At 38.6% G+C, this 20,045-nt stretch overlaps 2 protein-coding genes across 3 annotated transcripts in view; both read right to left on the bottom strand.

The window, feature by feature from the left end:
* Nucleotides 1-372: 372 nt before the first annotated feature.
* Nucleotides 373-2,626, bottom strand: LOC146680567 (neoverrucotoxin subunit beta-like). Its single transcript, XM_085447190.1, has 3 exons — nucleotides 2,513-2,626; nucleotides 1,585-1,631; nucleotides 373-1,410 (listed from the first exon to the last, which is right to left on the bottom strand). The coding sequence occupies exons 1-3, from the start codon at nucleotides 2,554-2,556 to the stop codon at nucleotides 842-844; spliced, it is 660 nt and encodes a 219-aa protein (XP_085303316.1). The 5' UTR covers nucleotides 2,557-2,626; the 3' UTR covers nucleotides 373-841.
* Nucleotides 2,627-4,808: 2,182 nt separating this feature from the next.
* LOC146680566 (protein NLRC3-like) overlaps nucleotides 4,809-20,045 on the bottom strand; it is a 20,165-nt gene continuing 4,928 nt past the window's right edge. For both annotated transcript variants that reach the window (XM_085447167.1, XM_085447166.1), the window contains 9 exons: nucleotides 19,380-19,517; nucleotides 19,176-19,295; nucleotides 15,859-15,937; nucleotides 14,399-14,627; nucleotides 12,450-14,256; nucleotides 11,332-11,505; nucleotides 6,949-7,122; nucleotides 6,021-6,067; nucleotides 4,809-5,846 (listed from right to left, as the gene is read on the bottom strand). In XM_085447167.1, the coding sequence (XP_085303293.1) occupies nucleotides 5,278-5,846; nucleotides 6,021-6,067; nucleotides 6,949-7,122; nucleotides 11,332-11,505; nucleotides 12,450-14,256; nucleotides 14,399-14,627; nucleotides 15,859-15,937; nucleotides 19,176-19,295; nucleotides 19,380-19,468 (3,288 nt within the window). In that variant the 5' untranslated portion in view covers nucleotides 19,469-19,517 and the 3' untranslated portion in view covers nucleotides 4,809-5,277. The remainder of the gene's footprint in view (nucleotides 5,847-6,020; nucleotides 6,068-6,948; nucleotides 7,123-11,331; nucleotides 11,506-12,449; nucleotides 14,257-14,398; nucleotides 14,628-15,858; nucleotides 15,938-19,175; nucleotides 19,296-19,379; nucleotides 19,518-20,045) is intronic.

The raw sequence follows: 20,045 nt of genomic DNA, 5'->3' as shown, positions 1-20,045 counted from the left end.
CTCAATATTTGTTCCTGGTAAATCAAATTTGAAAGGGTTAACTTCAAAAATAATGAACTAAACTCTTGTCATTCAAAATTCACCTGATTTGACATTGTCTTTCAGTAAAAACTTTGAATTCAAATAGTGTAAAAGGAATCATGGACACAAAACTATGACTAAAATACACTACAAGAATTCCACCAGGTTCTTTAACATTAAGTTTTGTGACAGTTCTAATGTTTTATACAAACTGAAGTGGTAGACGACATATTGAATGTTATAAAGACATATTTAAATGTTTCTAAGAATATTATAACGATGCTTTTACCAACATACTGCACAATATTCATGTTCAAAGGTGTCTGTGAAAAAGACAAGACTAGTTTCAAATGGTATATACAGTCTTGCTATTTATTAGATGAATCACATGCATTATGATACCTCAAACACAATTATTTTATGGTTATAACTCCCTTAAAAACTATTAAGCCAATTTTTTAAAATTTACATGGCTGGAGCATTTTTAAATGTGTAGCTTCAAACAAATGTGTGAAACTGTAAGATCATGTGGAGAGAAAACGAAATTAAGAAAGCAAAATCATTTGGATTCATTATAATAAGCTCAGACTTGTTGAAAATACAAAAGAGCTGGTTGTTATCCGAGCTTCAGAGAAATACAGCATACTGATATTCACTGTGACGCTTTAAGTGGAAAAAAGACAGGAAAACATTTACAAGGAATCATTTAGAACAGTTTAAAACATGAATGGATTGAATCCATGAATCTGAAAACGTGTTTCTGAGTGAAAGAGACAGACATGTACAGATTGAACTATCTGTTCAACAGTCAGAGTTTTTCTCAAACAAAATGAGACTCTTTACACTCAACTGAGCACAGACACACTGAGGCACCAGGAGGGTAAGAGTAAAGTCTAAACCCAGGATAAAGAGTTTCAGTGAATGTGGTGTTGAAGGTGTGGAGGTGGATCAGAGTTTCAGAGGAGACTCTGTAGAAGGACAGAGTGCCAGCAGGACAGTCCACATACACTGCTACTCTGTTAGAGACAGAGGGTGAGGAGGAGGAGATGGGGGCTGATATCTTATTGTGAGTGGTGGAATAAGGCCCATCATCAGAGCAGATGAGACTCCAGGAATGATCATTGTTTCCAAACAAGCAGTCATAACTGTCTCCTTTCCTTCTGATTCTTCTGTAACTTACTGATATATAAACGTGTCCTTTGCACTCGACCTCCCAGTAACAGCGACCGGTCAGACCATCTCTACACAACAGCTGAGACCAAACTTCAAATCTGTCTGGATGATCAGGATATGACTGAACCTCTTTCACACCTGTTACTTTCCTGTTGTTGTCAGACAGTTTGAGGTTTGTGTGTACTGTGTTTGTGTCGATTGTGAGTTGACAGGAATCTGATGGAGAGAACAAACACAATCCAGCTGCAGTTATTGAGCCATCATCTGTTCATTGATTGACATTTTCATGATGACTCTTGCCATCAGAGATGTATAGGAGTGATGTGCCAGTTTGAAGATGGTTGAATGTGTACTGCTTTGTTTCATTAATCACATTAAAAACACACTTACACTTCCTCAGACCTGGTGTCAACCATTGGACTCCAGCAGGCTCCACCCTGAAAGGAGGAGGGGGGTCAGACCAGCACAGTCTCTTTCAGCATGCACACATGGACATTACATCACTCTCATACGCATACTTTTAGACACTGATAAAGGAACAGTCCAACATTTTTAAAAATACACTTCAATCCATACATGGATCAAACTGCTCTGGTTAGTAGCAAATGCTAATTTGAAATGCTCTTTCAGCAGGTAAACAGCTAATGCTATCTATGTTACTTTACACTGCTCTGGATTTTTCTGAGACACTCGACATTCACAGCTGAATCCACAGTAAATGTGTTCTCAAGTACACCTTTTTCAGTTATTGTTGTCAAACAACTGAATGAGAATGAAATATTGATTTTACCATGGCCCATAAACAGTATGATACACTAATCCTGCTGAGATCAGTATTTAAGCTGCAATTTCTGAATGTTAGCTACTCCTGTCTGCCTCTTTGTCACACATACAGACTTAAACGATTCACAGCCTTGTTTCTTTATGTGTTTTTATCCTATCTAAAGCTGTTCATCCAGAATGCAAAACGCAAACATTTAACATGGCTGACACTTTATTAGCCCACACACCTGCCTGATGTTGTCAGGGATTCATATAAGCTTGTTAGAGCTGTATATACGACTAAGTGCAATTTTTATTTTTATTATTATTTCTGCAAAAGACATGACTTATTACTTGCAAATTGCACTTAATTATAGGGTACTTACACCTGCAGGTCAAGTTATAATGTGCTACCAGAGTTGCTGTTACAAGCAAATGAACAATGTTCATGTATGTGATTGTTTATGTCACATCTGCCTGAAACAAACAGGAAGTGCGTGCAGAGCACAGAATATGTTTCCAGCTCTTCCTTCTCTATCAGACATTCTCGCCATACCTGAGGGTGTCCAGTCTCCAGCGTGGATCCTTCAGTCCAGCCATAAGTAGGTTTATTCCTGAGTCTCCTGGATGATTGTAGCTCAAGTCCAGCTCTCTCAGATGGGAAGGGTTGCAGCTCAGAGCTGAGGTCAGAGAAGTACAGCCTTCCTCTGTGATCAGACAGCCTGAAAGACTGCAGACACACAAAACAACAAGCCATCTGTAAAGACTGCAGAGAAGTATTGTTTTATTTGTTATTGTTTTTTGTTGTTGCTGTTGCTCTCACTCATTTATTCTCTGATGCAGAAATGTGCTGGTCATTGGCTTTATCCCTACTTTGCCCATAGTTGTGTGTGTATTAATGTTGAATGCTGTGTGTGATGACGAGGAATTGAATAGGAAATTAAATTCCTATTCAAGTAAAGAGGAAAAAAAAACGTGAACGTGGTGCAAGAAAGTGTGGTGAGGGTAGGGGTAAGAAGGAGTGAAAAAAGTAACAAACAGCACTTCATCTTCCAAGAAAGTTGTGTGTGACTTAACCGGAAAACATGAAAAGGGGGCAAGCTGGAGGGATGAAAGAGAAAACTAGAACCCTGTAATCAATAACTTTAACAAAGACTGGTGGTGTTTTATCTGCTATGACACGACTGGCTTAATGAATTGACATGACTGAGGCAAGATAGATGTTGTAGGGAAGAGCAGGAGAAATATATGTAGTGGATCTTTCTAAGAAACTGGCCAGTTATGCTCAAGTCCATTACTTTTAGTTCCTTCTCTTAAAATGTTCAAATTTTGCCACAATAGCATGCACTCTTTGCACCCATGGATTCTTTCAGAGATTTTCTTCACAATGTCCTCTGGAAGCTTAGATGGGTCTTAATGAAGGCCTGAAATGCCTGAAAACACCAGGTTGTCTCTCATGCTACAGGCCTGGAGATCGATGATGGTCTCTTTTATTTTATTTTTTTGGTTTTTTTACTCACCTCGGTGACATTCTCAGTTAGAGACTTGACTGAGTCTCATAGCAAGGCGTTTTCAGCAGTGAGTGTTTCCACTTGTGTGCTGTATTCCAAAGATTCCCTCATGTATTCCAATTCCCTGTGTAGAATTTCAACCTGGCTCCTCCAGGGATGCATGTCAAGAGTGTGAATGTGTATGAATGTAGTTAGGAAGCACTCAGTTTAGAGAAAGTGTGTGATTGGATGTATGTGGCATGTTGTATAGAATAATACGGGAGAGTAGAAAAGTGCTGTATAAGAATCAGTCCATCCACTGTCTGAAGTGTTTTATCATATTACTTTTGCACTATTATGTTCTAGCACATGTTGTTATTACATGGCTTGATTAAGGCACACATTAGGCTGACATCTGGGACCAGAGCTGAAACTGTTCTTCGCCAGCAGTGTGTCTACAACTGGCTCGTGGCTGCACACAACTTACACATGGCCCACATACCGCAAAGAATGACGGCCCCATCAGCCTTGCCAGAGGTAATCCACACATGGGCCAGCACAGGACCACCAGTATGTCTGCAACTGGCCCTGTGCTGGCCCATGTGTGGGCCACTTTGGCAAACCAGATCTGGGCCACCAAAGGGCCGTCATTCTTTGCGGTATGTGGGCCATGTCTAAGCACATTTTGTGGGCCAGATCCGGGCCATACCAACTTTGCTATGTGGGTTTAATGGTTCACCATATACAAGCAAAGGTCAGCTCCTAAAGGGCAGGAAGTGAACATTCCTTACCAAATAAGTCAAATGAGTCATGGAATGTGCCTGTAGTTGAACACTATAGCTATAGCCTCCCCCACCAGGGGAGGAGAATAAAAACAGAAGAATATCTTTAATCATGCAGTTTAAAAAAAGGTTCACAATTTTAAGCACAACAATAACAACTTTTAACAAACTCACTCCAACATTCATATTAGCATTTAACTGCTTAACTCTCAATATTTGTTCCTGGTAAATCAAATTTGAAAGGGTTAACTTCAAAAATAATGAACTAAACTCTTGTCATTCAAAATTCACCTGATTTGACATTGTCTTTCAGTAAAAACTTTGAATTCAAATAGTGTAAAAGGAATCATGGACACAAAACTATGACTAAAATACACTACAAGAATTCCACCAGGTTCTTTAACATTAAGTTTTGTGACAGTTCTAATGTTTTATACAAACTGAAGTGGTAGACGACATATTGAATGTTATAAAGACATATTTAAATGTTTCTAAGAATATTATAACGATGCTTTTACCAACATACTGCACAATATTCATGTTCAAAGGTGTCTGTGAAAAAGACAAGACTAGTTTCAAATGGTATATACAGTCTTGCTATTTATTAGATGAATCACATGCATTATGATACCTCAAACACAATTATTTTATGGTTATAACTCCCTTAAAAACTATTAAGCCAATTTTTTAAAATTTACATGGCTGGAGCATTTTTAAATGTGTAGCTTCAAACAAATGTGTGAAACTGTAAGATCATGTGGAGAGAAAACGAAATTAAGAAAGCAAAATCATTTGGATTCATTATAATAAGCTCAGACTTGTTGAAAATACAAAAGAGCTGGTTGTTATCCGAGCTTCAGAGAAATACAGCATACTGATATTCACTGTGACGCTTTAAGTGGAAAAAAGACAGGAAAACATTTACAAGGAATCATTTAGAACAGTTTAAAACATGAATGGATTGAATCCATGAATCTGAAAACGTGTTTCTGAGTGAAAGAGACAGACATGTACAGATTGAACTATCTGTTCAACAGTCAGAGTTTTTCTTAAACAAAATGAGACTCTTTACACTCAACTGAGCACAGACACACTGAGGCACCAGGAGGGTAAGAGTAAAGTCTAAACCCAGGATAAAGAGTTTCAGTGAATGTGGTGTTGAAGGTGTGGAGGTGGATCAGAGTTTCAGAGGAGACTCTGTAGAAGGACAGAGTGCCAGCAGGACAGTCCACATACACTGCTACTCTGTTAGAGACAGAGGGTGAGGAGGAGGAGATGGGGGCTGATATCTTATTGTGAGTGGTGGAATAAGGCCCATCATCAGAGCAGATGAGACTCCAGGAATGATCATTGTTTCCAAACAAGCAGTCATAACTGTCTCCTTTCCTTCTGATTCTTCTGTAACTTACTGATATATAAACGTGTCCTTTGCACTCGACCTCCCAGTAACAGCGACCGGTCAGACCATCTCTACACAACAGCTGAGACCAAACTTCAAATCTGTCTGGATGATCAGGATATGACTGAACCTCTTTCACACCTGTTACTTTCCTGTTGTTGTCAGACAGTTTGAGGTTTGTGTGTACTGTGTTTGTGTCGATTGTGAGTTGACAGGAATCTGATGGAGAGAACAAACACAATCCAGCTGCAGTTATTGAGCCATCATCTGTTCATTGATTGACATTTTCATGATGACTCTTGCCATCAGAGATGTATAGGAGTGATGTGCCAGTTTGAAGATGGTTGAATGTGTACTGCTTTGTTTCATTAATCACATTAAAAACACACTTACACTTCCTCAGACCTGGTGTCAACCATTGGACTCCAGCAGGCTCCACCCTGAAAGGAGGAGGGGGGTCAGACCAGCACAGTCTCTTTCAGCATGCACACATGGACATTACATCACTCTCATACGCATACTTTTAGACACTGATAAAGGAACAGTCCAACATTTTTAAAAATACACTTCAATCCATACATGGATCAAACTGCTCTGGTTAGTAGCAAATGCTAATTTGAAATGCTCTTTCAGCAGGTAAACAGCTAATGCTATCTATGTTACTTTACACTGCTCTGGATTTTTCTGAGACACTCGACATTCACAGCTGAATCCACAGTAAATGTGTTCTCAAGTACACCTTTTTCAGTTATTGTTGTCAAACAACTGAATGAGAATGAAATATTGATTTTACCATGGCCCATAAACAGTATGATACACTAATCCTGCTGAGATCAGTATTTAAGCTGCAATTTCTGAATGTTAGCTACTCCTGTCTGCCTCTTTGTCACACATACAGACTTAAACGATTCACAGCCTTGTTTCTTTATGTGTTTTTATCCTATCTAAAGCTGTTCATCCAGAATGCAAAACGCAAACATTTAACATGGCTGACACTTTATTAGCCCACACACCTGCCTGATGTTGTCAGGGATTCATATAAGCTTGTTAGAGCTGTATATACGACTAAGTGCAATTTTTATTTTTATTATTATTTCTGCAAAAGACATGACTTATTACTTGCAAATTGCACTTAATTATAGGGTACTTACACCTGCAGGTCAAGTTATAATGTGCTACCAGAGTTGCTGTTACAAGCAAATGAACAATGTTCATGTATGTGATTGTTTATGTCACATCTGCCTGAAACAAACAGGAAGTGCGTGCAGAGCACAGAATATGTTTCCAGCTCTTCCTTCTCTATCAGACATTCTCGCCATACCTGAGGGTGTCCAGTCTCCAGCGTGGATCCTTCAGTCCAGCCATAAGTAGGTTTATTCCTGAGTCTCCTGGATGATTGTAGCTCAAGTCCAGCTCTCTCAGATGGGAAGGGTTGCAGCTCAGAGCTGAGGTCAGAGAAGTACAGCCTTCCTCTGTGATCAGACAGCCTGAAAGACTGCAGACACACAAAACAACAAGCCATCTGTAAAGACTGCAGAGAAGTATTGTTTTATTTGTTATTGTTTTTTGTTGTTGCTGTTGCTCTCACTCATTTATTCTCTGATGCAGAAATGTGCTGGTCATTGGCTTTATCCCTACTTTGCCCATAGTTGTGTGTGTATTAATGTTGAATGCTGTGTGTGATGACGAGGAATTGAATAGGAAATTAAATTCCTATTCAAGTAAAGAGGAAAAAAAAACGTGAACGTGGTGCAAGAAAGTGTGGTGAGGGTAGGGGTAAGAAGGAGTGAAAAAAGTAACAAACAGCACTTCATCTTCCAAGAAAGTTGTGTGTGACTTAACCGGAAAACATGAAAAGGGGGCAAGCTGGAGGGATGAAAGAGAAAACTAGAACCCTGTAATCAATAACTTTAACAAAGACTGGTGGTGTTTTATCTGCTATGACACGACTGGCTTAATGAATTGACATGACTGAGGCAAGATAGATGTTGTAGGGAAGAGCAGGAGAAATATATGTAGTGGATCTTTCTAAGAAACTGGCCAGTTATGCTCAAGTCCATTACTTTTAGTTCCTTCTCTTAAAATGTTCAAATTTTGCCACAATAGCATGCACTCTTTGCACCCATGGATTCTTTCAGAGATTTTCTTCACAATGTCCTCTGGAAGCTTAGATGGGTCTTAATGAAGGCCTGAAATGCCTGAAAACACCAGGTTGTCTCTCATGCTACAGGCCTGGAGATCGATGATGGTCTCTTTTATTTTATTTTTTTGGTTTTTTTACTCACCTCGGTGACATTCTCAGTTAGAGACTTGACTGAGTCTCATAGCAAGGCGTTTTCAGCAGTGAGTGTTTCCACTTGTGTGCTGTATTCCAAAGATTCCCTCATGTATTCCAATTCCCTGTGTAGAATTTCAACCAGGGTCAACCTTGCGTTATTGCTGGAAAATTACTTAGGAATTGATTCCAGGATGTCTTTACTGGTCTGTCATGTTGTTCCTGCTAGGTGCCTTCTCTTGGAAAACGTCTCGTTCTTGGCTGGGGAAGATGACTTCTGGGCCTTCTTCATGACTATAGCGTAGAAGCACCAGTAAATGTATTATTGGAGACCTTCCAAATTATCCTTGCTGTCCTCCAGGGTATTAGAAATTATTTTTCAAATGTTGTTAGTTGTCCATTAATGGTTTGGTATAATTTAAGCCTCAAAAATTGTTTTGATGCATGCTCAATCATCCAGGTAAGTATATCCCAAAAGGTTAATTCTGTTCATCTGGACCTTCAGTCCTTTCTGGCCTATAGGTGTAAATAGACTGCAGAGTCCTGACCTGACAAGTTAGCTCTTCTGTGTTGTGCCATCCGCTTTGCCAGAGGTTGTTTGGTTTTCCTCTTGTATAAATCATGGCGATCCTCCTGGCACTTAACAGCGTACACTACACTATGCACACTACGTTTGTTTGTTTAATTCAGTTTTTTTCTGCCAAGTCTCTGGCGTCAGACGTCACCTACAGCATTTCTGTTTTCAGTTATGCTGAACCTTAATGCATAGGCCCCAAAGCTAGGATTTCAGTAAGAAGAGAAACCAAAATTCTGGAGTAAGCTGGATAAATTGGAATCCAATCCTCCCAGAGGGAGAGAATGGTTATTGGAGCAGACTTTAGTGAACATACAGGTGACGTGACCTGCGTTGATGAGGAGGTGTTGGGTAATGATAATTTTGAGAAATGCAGAAGGACATAGGTTATGTGTAATTTTCCAAAGGAATGGAAATGACTTTGAATATTTGAATATGTACTTCAAGAAAAGCAAAAGGAGAAACATAGGGTGACGTGTAAGAATGGAAGAAGGTGCACAGAAGTGCATTTTATGTGATTTTATGCAGATGATGCAAGAGATAGGAGACGAAAAAGAAGATGGCGTGTATAGGACAGGGTTCTTTTGTTTTGTTTGCTTGTTTATTTTTGGCACAGCACTGGAATGACTGCAGGTGTCTGTGAGTTGAGTTTGTTGTACTTCAGTGATTAGCTAGCCCTACTGAAGAAGAGCATGCATGAAGGCATTGACTTATTTTTAACTGTAATGTTATTTCAAAAGCAGCGTTTCAGCCTTAGATTTAAAGGTAAGAACTGCTCATTTAAAGCTCAAATATAAGTCTTCATGTTTTTAAGTCAGATATTGAGTTTGTATGTGTGACTTTATGTATTTTCATATTGTGAAACATGGTGTAAAAAAAATAAATAAAATGGCCTGTATTTGTATAGCGCTTTACTAGTCCCTATGTACCCCAAAGCGCTTTACACAACCAGTCATCCACCCATTCACACACTGGTGATGGCAAGCTACATTGTAGCCACAGCCACCCTGGGGCGCACTGACAGTTTGTAAAACAAACTGAGGTAATTGTGCTATTTAAAGGCTGAATGAAATCCTCTGCAGGTTAGTGCAGGATAAACAGGTTAGTTTGCTGTACTGTGATGTATTTAAAGTGAAGAACAGTGTGTGACTGGTGCACAGTGGCTGTGGTTTCATGGTAAGAGTTAGCTTATATCAAGTGTAGCAGAGACTTATATGAATTTTAGCTGATGATGCTGAGATTCATTGACTGAATCTCGCCTTCATACCAACTTTATACAGTCTAATATAAAGACAGCATAAACAGTGTACTGTCAGTGTAGAGGATGGAAATCAACCAGGACAACTCAATAAACAACTGCTGGCATCTGGTTGAATTTAGTTGTGTACATCCACAAAGAGCAGCAGGTCAGCTGATCACAGCCTGTATTACAACCAAACATCAATTTCCTATTTAGTAACTGTCTAAAATGTAGGCAACAGGAAATGGATATGCATTTTTAATTTTCTTTGTTTTTATTCAGATTCAAGCTGAGTGTAATTAGTCTATTTTTTTTTTATTCTAAGATTTGTATTTCCGTTCACTGATATTATTTTATTATCATGTTAATATAGCACAAGGCTCAGTTACCTGGAATGTCTAGAGTCACATTTCTATAAACAGAATTGTCAATAACCAATGTTTTTTTTGTTTTGTTTTGTTTGATTTTTGTTTTGTTGTTTTTGGGGGCCCTTGATGGGCATATCACTAAGGACAGAAAATTTAACAGCTACTAACAAGCTACATTTATTACACATTTTAGTACAATGAGAGTTAAAAGAAGCACAGGACTAATAACTGACAGAATATTTGACATTGACAGGTAAGGGCTGGTGACACATCTTAGTGCTAGTGTCACATTTTGAATTTAATTTGCAGACGATCTGAAAAAACAGGTGTATGTCACAGTATGAAATGAGATGTTTGATGCTTTCTCTGCTTTAAGGTGTTGTAAACCTTGAAATGCCATGTTTGTAACTTCTGTGTCAAACATATCTAGTTCACATGTAATTAAATGTGGTATTGTGATAAAATTCCAATTGTCGTTTTATTAATTCATTTTTTTCTTAAACCACAATTAGGTTTCTATTTACATATTAGATATTTACGTTTAGATATTTATGTTTAAAAGAAGGCAAAAGGAATGGTGAGCCCAAAATAGACAATTTGACCAGGGTTTTAGGAATAACATGAGTAACCAACTTCCAGTTTATAAACATACTGTGTATTAACCTACAAAACAGACCGAAATCAAGCTGGAAAGTTTTGTTGATGAAAGAGTTGGTTAAATAAACATTTCTGACTGATTAGACAAAATAAAATTATAATTTCTAGAAACCACTCTATATATTTCCCTTTGGCCTTTGCTGTAGCATCATAGTATACCTTCCTTGTATATTTCTTTTGTTTCATGTCCCGATTTCTTTACTCTCTGGTGATATCCCATGTTTGACTTCTCTTTTAGAATTGTCATTTCCATCAAGTTAAAGGTTTGACGTAAATTTGATGCACTCCTGCATCAAACAGTTGGTAATAAGCAAAGGAAATTGATATGATGTGAATGCAAAATATCCCAAATCTCTGAATCAACTATTGCATTAAAAAATATGTTATACACACAGGTTCATACTTATCAGTTTGTTTGTTTTTTGAATTAAATGAAAAATGAAAAAATAAAACGGTAATATAGAGAGAAATGTAAAATAAAAAGTCAATTTAGAATTCCATAATATTTGTCTTTGTCTAATAAAATAACACAAATATGACACAATTTTTCAATACTGATAAAAAAAACTACATCAAAAAACATTCCTGACCTGAGACTTTTCAGTGTACAAGTTGGACTCCTCAATCCAGCAGACAGAAGTTTTACTCCCGAATCTTGCAGGTCATTGTTACTCAGGTCAAGTTCTTCTAGACTAGAGGACTGGGAGCTGAGAACTGAGCACAGAGCTTCATAGCTTCTCTCGCAGAGGTTACATTCTGACAATCTGAACAAATGAAATGGCTTATAGTCATGCTGCTACAAAAAACATTTGCATGTGCACTTCATAAATAAGAATACAACTTAAAATTAAAGTCTGTAAAAAAAACTTTGAGCTTGCTCTGTAAACAGGTAAGGAGCTAGTACTTGTAGTGATAGAACAATACTCACTTACACATGAGAACATAATTTACAAATGATAATATCTGGGACTTTTGTTGCTAGATACGGTTTCAAAATAATGTAAATTTTACTACAAACTGAACGTTGTTGCATCTCCTTATTTATCTTCTGTTTGATACAAGCTGCCTTCCAGTAGTTACAGTTTGCTGACTTAATTATATGCATTGGACATGGAGACAAGATTATGAGTAAACAACCTGAGTTGTGTACACCTGAAAGGATCAGGCCAATGTTGTTATGTTGAAAAAATCGAGCATGGAGGTACTTGATGTTGAAGGCTGAATTATGCTGTTAGTGCAGATAGTTCTGAGTGGCAAAGTTCCACCAAAATTACTAATTAAAAAACTTCTTAAAAACTGGGAAAAATTCAATCAATATTAAGTGTGTGGAGAAAGACTTTTTTCCCGAATCAGTAAAAACAATTCTTAGAACCTTTAACAGAAAACCAAAAGCTAGGGCATATGATACATATTATGCTGTAGTATACCAGCAAGGCTAATCATAACATACAAAGAACAATGTTACAACTGTCTGTGTAATGAAGGAAAGAATTTAGTTGACAGGATCAGACTGAAAACTGATGAGAGAATGTTACAGGAGCAGAACATTTGATGGTCCCATGTACTTTTTATAGGCAAAAAGAATGAAATAAAAATCATGATTTTTATTTTCTTTGCATTTCTATTCATTCATATTTTTGAGGAGTTGAAGAAAAGCTGTGGGTCCATTTTATGGGTCTGGGTGGTACTGGGTGTTATGTTTACTTACAGAGCTTTGTTGGACGCTTTGACCACTGGCAGCAGCCTCAGAAGAGCCTCATCTGAAGCAGAGTACTTCTTTAGGTCAAACACATCCATTTCTTTTCCTGAGGACAGTAAGATGAAGACCAGAGCTGACCACTGAGCAGGAGACAGTTTATCTGTCGAGAGACTTCCTGAACTCAGGGACTGTTGGATCTCCTCCACTAGAGAACAATCATTCAGTTCATTCAGACAGTGGAACAGATTGATGCTTTTCTCTGCAGACAGATTCTCACTGAGCTTCCTCTTGATGTACTGGACTGTTTCCTTATTGGTCTGTGAGCTATGTCCTCTCTGTGTCAGGAGGCCTCGTAGGAGAGTCTGATTGGTCTGCAATGAAAGACCCAGGAGGAAGCGGAGGAGCAAGTCCAGGTGTCCATTTGGACTCTGTAAGGCCTTGTCCACAGCACTCTGGTAGAAATGTTTCTCTCCAGATTGTCTGATTTCTGACTTCTGGGGTGTCATTTCTTGTTCTTCAGTTAGATTAATTCCAGAGTTGATGAAGGTCATGTGGACATGAAGAGCAGCCAGAAACTCCTGAACACTCAGATGGATGAAGCAGAACACCTTGTCCTGGTACAGTCCACTCTCCTCTTTAAAGATCTGTGTGAACACTCCTGAGTATACTGAGGCTGCTCTGATATCGATGCCACACTCTGTCAGGTCTGATTCATAGAAGATCAAGTTTCCTTTCTGCAGCTGATCGAAAGCCAGTTTTCCCAGAGAATCAATCATCTTCCTGCTCTCTGGAGTCCAGTGTGGATCTGTCTCAGCTCCTTCATCATACTTGACCTTCTTCACTTTGGCCTGAACCACCAGGAAGTTGATGTACATCTCAGTCGGGGTCTTAGGCAGCTGTCCTCCCTCTGTGGTTCTCAGCACATCCTCCAGAACTGTAGCAGTGATCCAGCAGAAGACTGGGATGTGGCACATGATGTGGAGACTTCGTGATGTCCTGATATGGGAGATGATCCTGCTGGCCTGCTCCCTATCTCTGAATCTCTTCCTTAAGTACTCCTCCTTCTGTGGGTCAGTAAATCCTCTGACCTCTGTCACCATGTCAACACAGTCAGGGGGAATCTGATTGGCTGCTGCAGGTCGTGTGGTTATCCAGAGGTGAGCAGAGGGAAGAAGATTCCCTCTGATGAGGTTTATCAACAGCACATCCACTGAGGTGGACTTTCTAGGGTCAGTTAGGATTGTAGTTTTGTGGAAGTCCAGAGGAACTCGACACTCATCCAGACCATCAAAGATAAACACAACCTGGAAGTCTTCAAAGCTGCAGATTCCTGCTTCTTTAGTTTCAGTAAAGAAGTGATGAACAAGTTCCACCAAGCTGAACTTTTCCTCTTTCAGCACATTCAGCTCTCTGAAAGTGAATGGAAATATGAACTGGATGTCCTGGTTGGCTTTGTCTTCAGCCCAGTCGAGGGTGAACTTCTGTGTTAAGACTGTTTTCCCAATGCCAGCCACTCCATTTGTCAGCACTGTTCTGATTGGTTCATCTCTTCCTGGTGAGGCTTTAAAGATGTCTTCTTGTCTGATTGTTGTTTCTGGTCTGTCTTGTTTCCTGAATGCTGTTTCAATCTTTCTGACTTCATGTTCATCATTGACCTCTGCAGTCCCTCCCTCTGTGATGCAGAGCTCTGTGTAGATCTGATTCAGAAGGGTTGGGTTTCCTGCTTTAGCAATCACCTCAAACACACATTGGAACTTCTTCTTCAGCTTAGATTTAAGTATGGGCTGACACCATTGGAAGTTTCTCGTTGTGGTTCCTAAAAGAACCAACCAGTGAAAATACATCAATAAAGTATTTCTAAGTGTACACATTTTGAATTTATTTTTGTTTATTTCTTCAGTCATTAGCAAAGGCTTTTATTTATCCAGCAGCATAAATATTTAGAGAAATATTCTCACTGCTCTGCAGGCACTCAGCCAACTCCTTCTGCTTCATTCTCTTCAGGAAGTCGACTGTTATCTTCACAAATGCTTCTCTGCTGCTGTTACTCTGCTCTTCATCCTCACCCTCTAATAACTCATCCTCACATCGGTCAGGTGAGCAGCTTTCTAGGCCTTCTAGCCTGAGATCTCTATGAATCCTCTTCAGCTCGTTCTTCACAAAAGAGATGATTTTGTCCTCAAGCATCTGGAAAATAATACTTTATGAATGACCCAGTAGCCCCAAAACCTCAACCAGTTGCGGGGTGAAGAAAAAGAAGCAAGAAAGAAAGGTTATAAGAAAAATTAGCGTTAATAGAACCAGTTTAATTATGTGCAATAAACACAATCCCCCAAGAAATTTCAAGCCCTGTTGGATAAAGGTTTATATGTGCCAGGAAGCTTCACAATGCTGCTTTGAGGTGGCTGCAGCTGAGGATCTTGATTCTACCTGGCACCTTGACCTATTTCCTACACGGTTAAACACTGTTCATTCCCCTTTCTCTTTAATAATTGAGAGTATTCACCTTTCCCTAACATGCATATTTTCCCCTCTACCTCTTAAAATAGTAATAATTCCAGTTCCATCCAAATGGTAATTTATTTTCTTTCAAAAATTCTAGAAAACTCTGTTGCTGTACAGATTTACTCCTATCTATTGATCTATTTGAATGATTTCAGTCTGGATTTTTAGGCCACTTCACAGTGCAGAGACAGCCCTGGACAAAATCACAAAATATTTTCTAATGGTGGCTTACTCTGGGTGTTAGCCATACTTGTACTCCTTGATCTGGGCTCTGTCTGTGATACAGTGATCTGTTTGCAACTCCCATGAATGGTTTACATTGTATCTCTCAGATCATAATTAGTATGTGCAGTTGAAAACTCTCAGATCATAAGCTGGCAGAGTTGTCAGTGTTGTTCCTTTACCACAGAAACTTCTCCAAAGACTTCAGCTTGTGCAAAATGCAAGTGCTTGTGTCATTGCCACAATGCTTTCCATAGAACAAATTCTTGCTGTCCTTCAACATCTGGGTTTCTGTAAAATATCTCATTCATTTTAAGATTCTGCTTTTTACTTTCAAGTCCCTCAAAAAAATCCCCCTTCTACATCTCTTGTGTTCTGCATATTCTCACACCTTCCTCTACACTTAGATCCTCCTCCTTTGCTACTGTTATTTTACCATCTACTCACCAAACCATGATGGGCTTTGGAGCTTTTAGCTCAGTGGCCACTCATCTTTAGGACACACTACCACAGCACATTCACAACATTAATTCTCTCCCTGTCTTTAAAGCTAGCCTTACAACATACCATTCTGACCATTAACGTTCTGTTAAAAAAAAAAACCTTTATGTTCTAAATCAGAACCCAGGTGCCCAGCATGGAGACATCCGAACAGAACAGATGTAAAAGTAGTTGTTGTACATGTACACACCATAAATATGGAGTCCAGGTGTGTTTGATGCTGATGGGCAGACTGACCACTGGGAACCTCTGAGTTCTCTTGGTCCACTCTGTGGAGGAATCAAAGAGTCAAAATAATACAACAAAACATTAAAACCTAAAATGTTGCTAGTCCTCTGGATTTTTCAAGAAAAATAAAACACCCGGAGCTCTGATGATACCCTGTCTGACTCCTAGTCTAGGGATGAGCACTAACTGAGCACTTAAAGTGCTTTCAAATCATGACCAAAGTTGGATAATAGTCTTGCTGTTGCTACACTAATTGTTGTGTAAGCACAAAAAGCGCACAGAGCCCCCCTCCTCTGCTTTTATTAAACTCAGTGACTCCTTCCTCCCCAAAGCTAGCGCAGCCTGGTGGCTGTATTGGAACATAAGGGATGAATTGATGTAACCAGCTTTTCTTTATGAACATCTGAAAATGAATTAAATAAACAACACAAAACAAAAAACAACAAAAACTACAAGCTAGTGGGTAGTGGGAGCTTGTGTGAGTGCCTCCTTCTCCTAAAATCAAAAGTAGTCAAAAATAACAAGTTATAATCAATCATGAAAAATTAGTTTTCAATTTTTGGCTGAACATTTGTGTATGAAGAGTGCAGATTTCTGACATTTTGTATAAATGTAAACATGTAACAATTTCATTCTTTCAAATCAAGGAAAGAGTGTGAAACCTAAGTTAGATGTGTATTTGTTAATGAATGATGTGTAGCTTTCTGGATGTTATACTTATTGGGCTTCATACTTATTTATTATATAGACCATAGAGTGCATAAAATAAAGATAAAATAAAGATTTAACATGTTTTATGTAACTGAAATGTTTAATTATGTGGGCTAAAGAAAATAAAAAGTTATAGACTATGATTATATGAAACATGTATACTTATTTCATTTGATGCATTTTAACAATATATAATGCATATTACAGAATGTAATATCTGTACATGTGTTTGCAACCTTATTTGATTTCCTTGCCACCCTAACAAAATTTTTCTAGACCTGCTCCTGGATATCTTGACCAATGTTAGTGTTATCTTTTTAAGTTTAACTAATAACATTGTAAGTGCATGGCAATCTAAATTAGGCATGTTTTTAAGATGTGTCATATAAAACACGAATGTTGAAATTTATAGTTAAGCACTGCAGTAATGATTTATGTCATGGTCCTGGGTCCCCTGACCCAGCGTTTTTAGTTCCTTGTGATGTTTGTAATATTGTACTTGTGAGTTATTTTATGGTTTCTAGTTTCGATCCCTTGCCCTTCATGTTTCTCTGTGTCCCCTCTGTTCTGTGTAAGTCTGTGTCTGCATGTTTGATTTCCCCTCTGTGTCTTTCGGTTCTTAGAGTCCTCTGCCTTATGGTTTATGTCTCTGTGTTTCTTAGTTGCTGTCTCCACTGTGTCAAGTTCGCGTCTCTGTGTGATCTTTCCTGTTTTACTTTGTAGGTCCATGCCTCATGTGAGTGTTTCTAGTTTTGAGTCTCTGTCTCGTCCAGCCTGATTACTCCCAGCTGTGCTCTCCTTCTGTGTCTCATTCCCTCGTTATCCCTCTGTGTATTTAAGCCCTGTGTTTCTCTTTGTCAGTGTCGTAGTCTCCCTCATAGCTGTGTGATTGGTCCCTCGTGCTTTAGTCTCCCCAGTTTAAGTTTAGTACTGTTTTTTGTGTTTCACTTTATGCCAGCATTAAAGCTGTGTTTTTGAGTTTACGTTTCGTCTCCGTGAGTTTGCGTTTGGGTCCTTCTCCTGCCTGCCACACAGCCGAATCATGACAATTTGTTTGTTAAATGTCTGGTGTGGTCATATTTCAGGATCTCAAACATTTAGTATGCAGATGATCTCTGACACATCTAGTTTTGGTGCATTTATAGACAGTATCTTGAAAGTAGATACATCAAAGATAAAGTTAAAATGCAAAGAGATCTGACAACTGCACCATAAATGTATCTGTCAGTCCTAATACACACCTCACAAGTCTCTCTGTTATTACGGTATAAATGTGACTTTTAGCTGTCCATCAGCAAAATATCTCAAACAGCAGGGGAATTAGACCACATAGGTGACTCTGAGGTGGAAGCATAGCCCTAAACAGAAGCCTGCAGTATACCACCAACTATTCTATTAACCATTCTTAGGAATATGAAGCTGCAGCGACCACAGCCAAATGTATTCTTGGGCTCAGAGCAGGAAACACTAAATGTTAAACTGATGTCTAAGGATAAACACAGATTTGGCAAAACTGCAATTAAACTGTCAATCTGAGGTCTTCAAAAGTAATATTTAATTGGTGTGTAACAAGTTTGGGTCCCTTCCCAGTCAGACCAGTGGTGACATGTTCTCTTGAAACTAATGTCTGTCTGAGTGATGTCCAGAAAACGACGAGGGCTTTACAGATTATTATGAAACGTGATGACATAAAACTGAGAGCAGGAACCAGAGTACAGTCTTGTATGTTTCTATGCTGCTTCTCTCCTCCTGTCATCTCCCCCAAACCCCATGCTCAAAGATGGTTTGCTGATGCTCTGGGAGGAGTCCAAGTCATCCAAATACTATTTAAGCATATATATAGTAAAAACAACAACAACAACAAAACAAGAGTATCCGGAACTGAGTAAAACAGTTAAATGTGTATTATTAGGTCTCTGATGTTTAATAATCTTTTGAGTCGCTGTTAGTATATGATTGAATATAGAAGATATGAAGATATTCGTTTCATTCGGCCTTACAGAGACCTGGTTGCATCAGGATGAATAGGTTAACTTAAATAAATCTTTAACAACCCTCTCTTGTCTGATCATTTCCTGATAACATTTCCACTTACAATAACTGATTACACAGCAGCAGGGAGTAGACTTCATCACAGAATGTGTCTTTCTGAAAGTGCTGTAACTGAGTTTAAGAATATAATCAACCCACTGTTATCTTCTTCAGTGCCCTGTACCAACATAGAGCAGAGCAGCTACTTGAACGCTACGCCAACAGAGGTCGATTATCTTGTTAATGATTTTGCCTCCTTACTATGTATGACACTGGATACTGTAGCTCCTGTGAAAAATAGAGCCTCAAATCAGAAGTACTTGACTCCGTGGTATAATTCTCAAACACATAGCCTACAGCAGATAACTCATAAGCTGTAGAGGAAATGGTGTGTCACAAACTTAGAAGACCATCATTTAGGCTGGAGAAATAGTTTGCTGCTTTATTTATTTATTTAAAATGAAAAAAAAAAAAAAAGGAAGTGCATCTCACTATTTATCAGTGATTGGACAAAATATACACTCAGCCTCACATTACCTCTCTGCAGAAGAACAGTGGTCTGCTTTAAACTTAATATAAAAATCCTTTGACCGGTCACTCTGTAAGGACACACAGCTGGGTCCAGGTTCATGTTTCTGTTTAGTTCCTCGTTTCTTCCTGTGAATAATGATGGAGCAGTGATGTGAGTGCTGAGCTGTGACATGGAGAAGAGTCATGGACAGTTAGAGATGGTCATCTCACCTCTGAGCTTTGGTCTGGCTCTCATGTTCCCCACACAGAGTGGTTTTAGAGGGAGGGACTCCCTCCTCTCTGTCCTCACACTGATCCATGCTGCTGAATTCACATCCACATCAGCTCACGCACACTTTCTACCTTCACCTACAGAGGAAACACAAACCATTCATGTGCACATCAACTGAAATTCTCCTTTGATTTACTGGTAATGAGAAAAATAACACGTGATATTTTGTCACTGTGAGTTCAGGATTAATGTAGACAGCAAACCAAAGGAAGATGGAGAAGGCAGATTAATTGTGTATGTCAGAGGCTAGACTAAAGAAAATCAGTACAGATTTTATAATAAAAACAGAACCTTTTGAAAGCTGTGACTCTCAGTCATGGAGACATCCAAAGTCTAAGTAACTATGTCTCTTAAAGCCTCATAAGGTAAGTATTGATTTTTAACAAACTATAAAACCTAAAACGAAGGATATTACCCCAATAATTTAATTTCAGTTAGTTTATTTAGTTGTAATCTTTTTAAGTTTACTTTTTATTATAATTTTAGTTAGTTAAAAATGTTTTCTCAGATCTAATTTTACTTTTGAGTTTAGTTTCAGTGAACTATACTAACCTTATGTGTTTTCTAACGCTGGTTCCTGTTGGAACAGAGCCAACAGTTTGTGG

This window comes from Copadichromis virginalis, linkage group LG23 (genome assembly GCF_057382275.1).
Source record: "Copadichromis virginalis isolate Kocher_CV1m ecotype Utaka linkage group LG23, C_Virginalis_male_GT1.1, whole genome shotgun sequence".
In the NCBI taxonomy this organism is placed as follows: domain Eukaryota; kingdom Metazoa; phylum Chordata; class Actinopteri; order Cichliformes; family Cichlidae; genus Copadichromis; species Copadichromis virginalis.
Note: the sequence above shows the minus strand (reverse complement) of the source record. Positions and strands in the feature narration are given on the sequence as shown.

Excerpts from the sequence above, each read along its gene's own strand:
- LOC146680567 (XM_085447190.1), bottom strand. The coding sequence starts at position 2,556 with ATGGCTGGACTGAAGGATCCACGCTGGAGACTGGACACCCTCAG. Across the intron at positions 1,632-2,512 it reads TGGAGACTGGACACCCTCAG|GGTGGAGCCTGCTGGAGTCC; the intron begins GTATGGCGAGAA and ends TCCTCCTTTCAG. Across the intron at positions 1,411-1,584 it reads GACACCAGGTCTGAGGAAGT|ATTCCTGTCAACTCACAATC; the intron begins GTAAGTGTGTTT and ends TCTCTCCATCAG.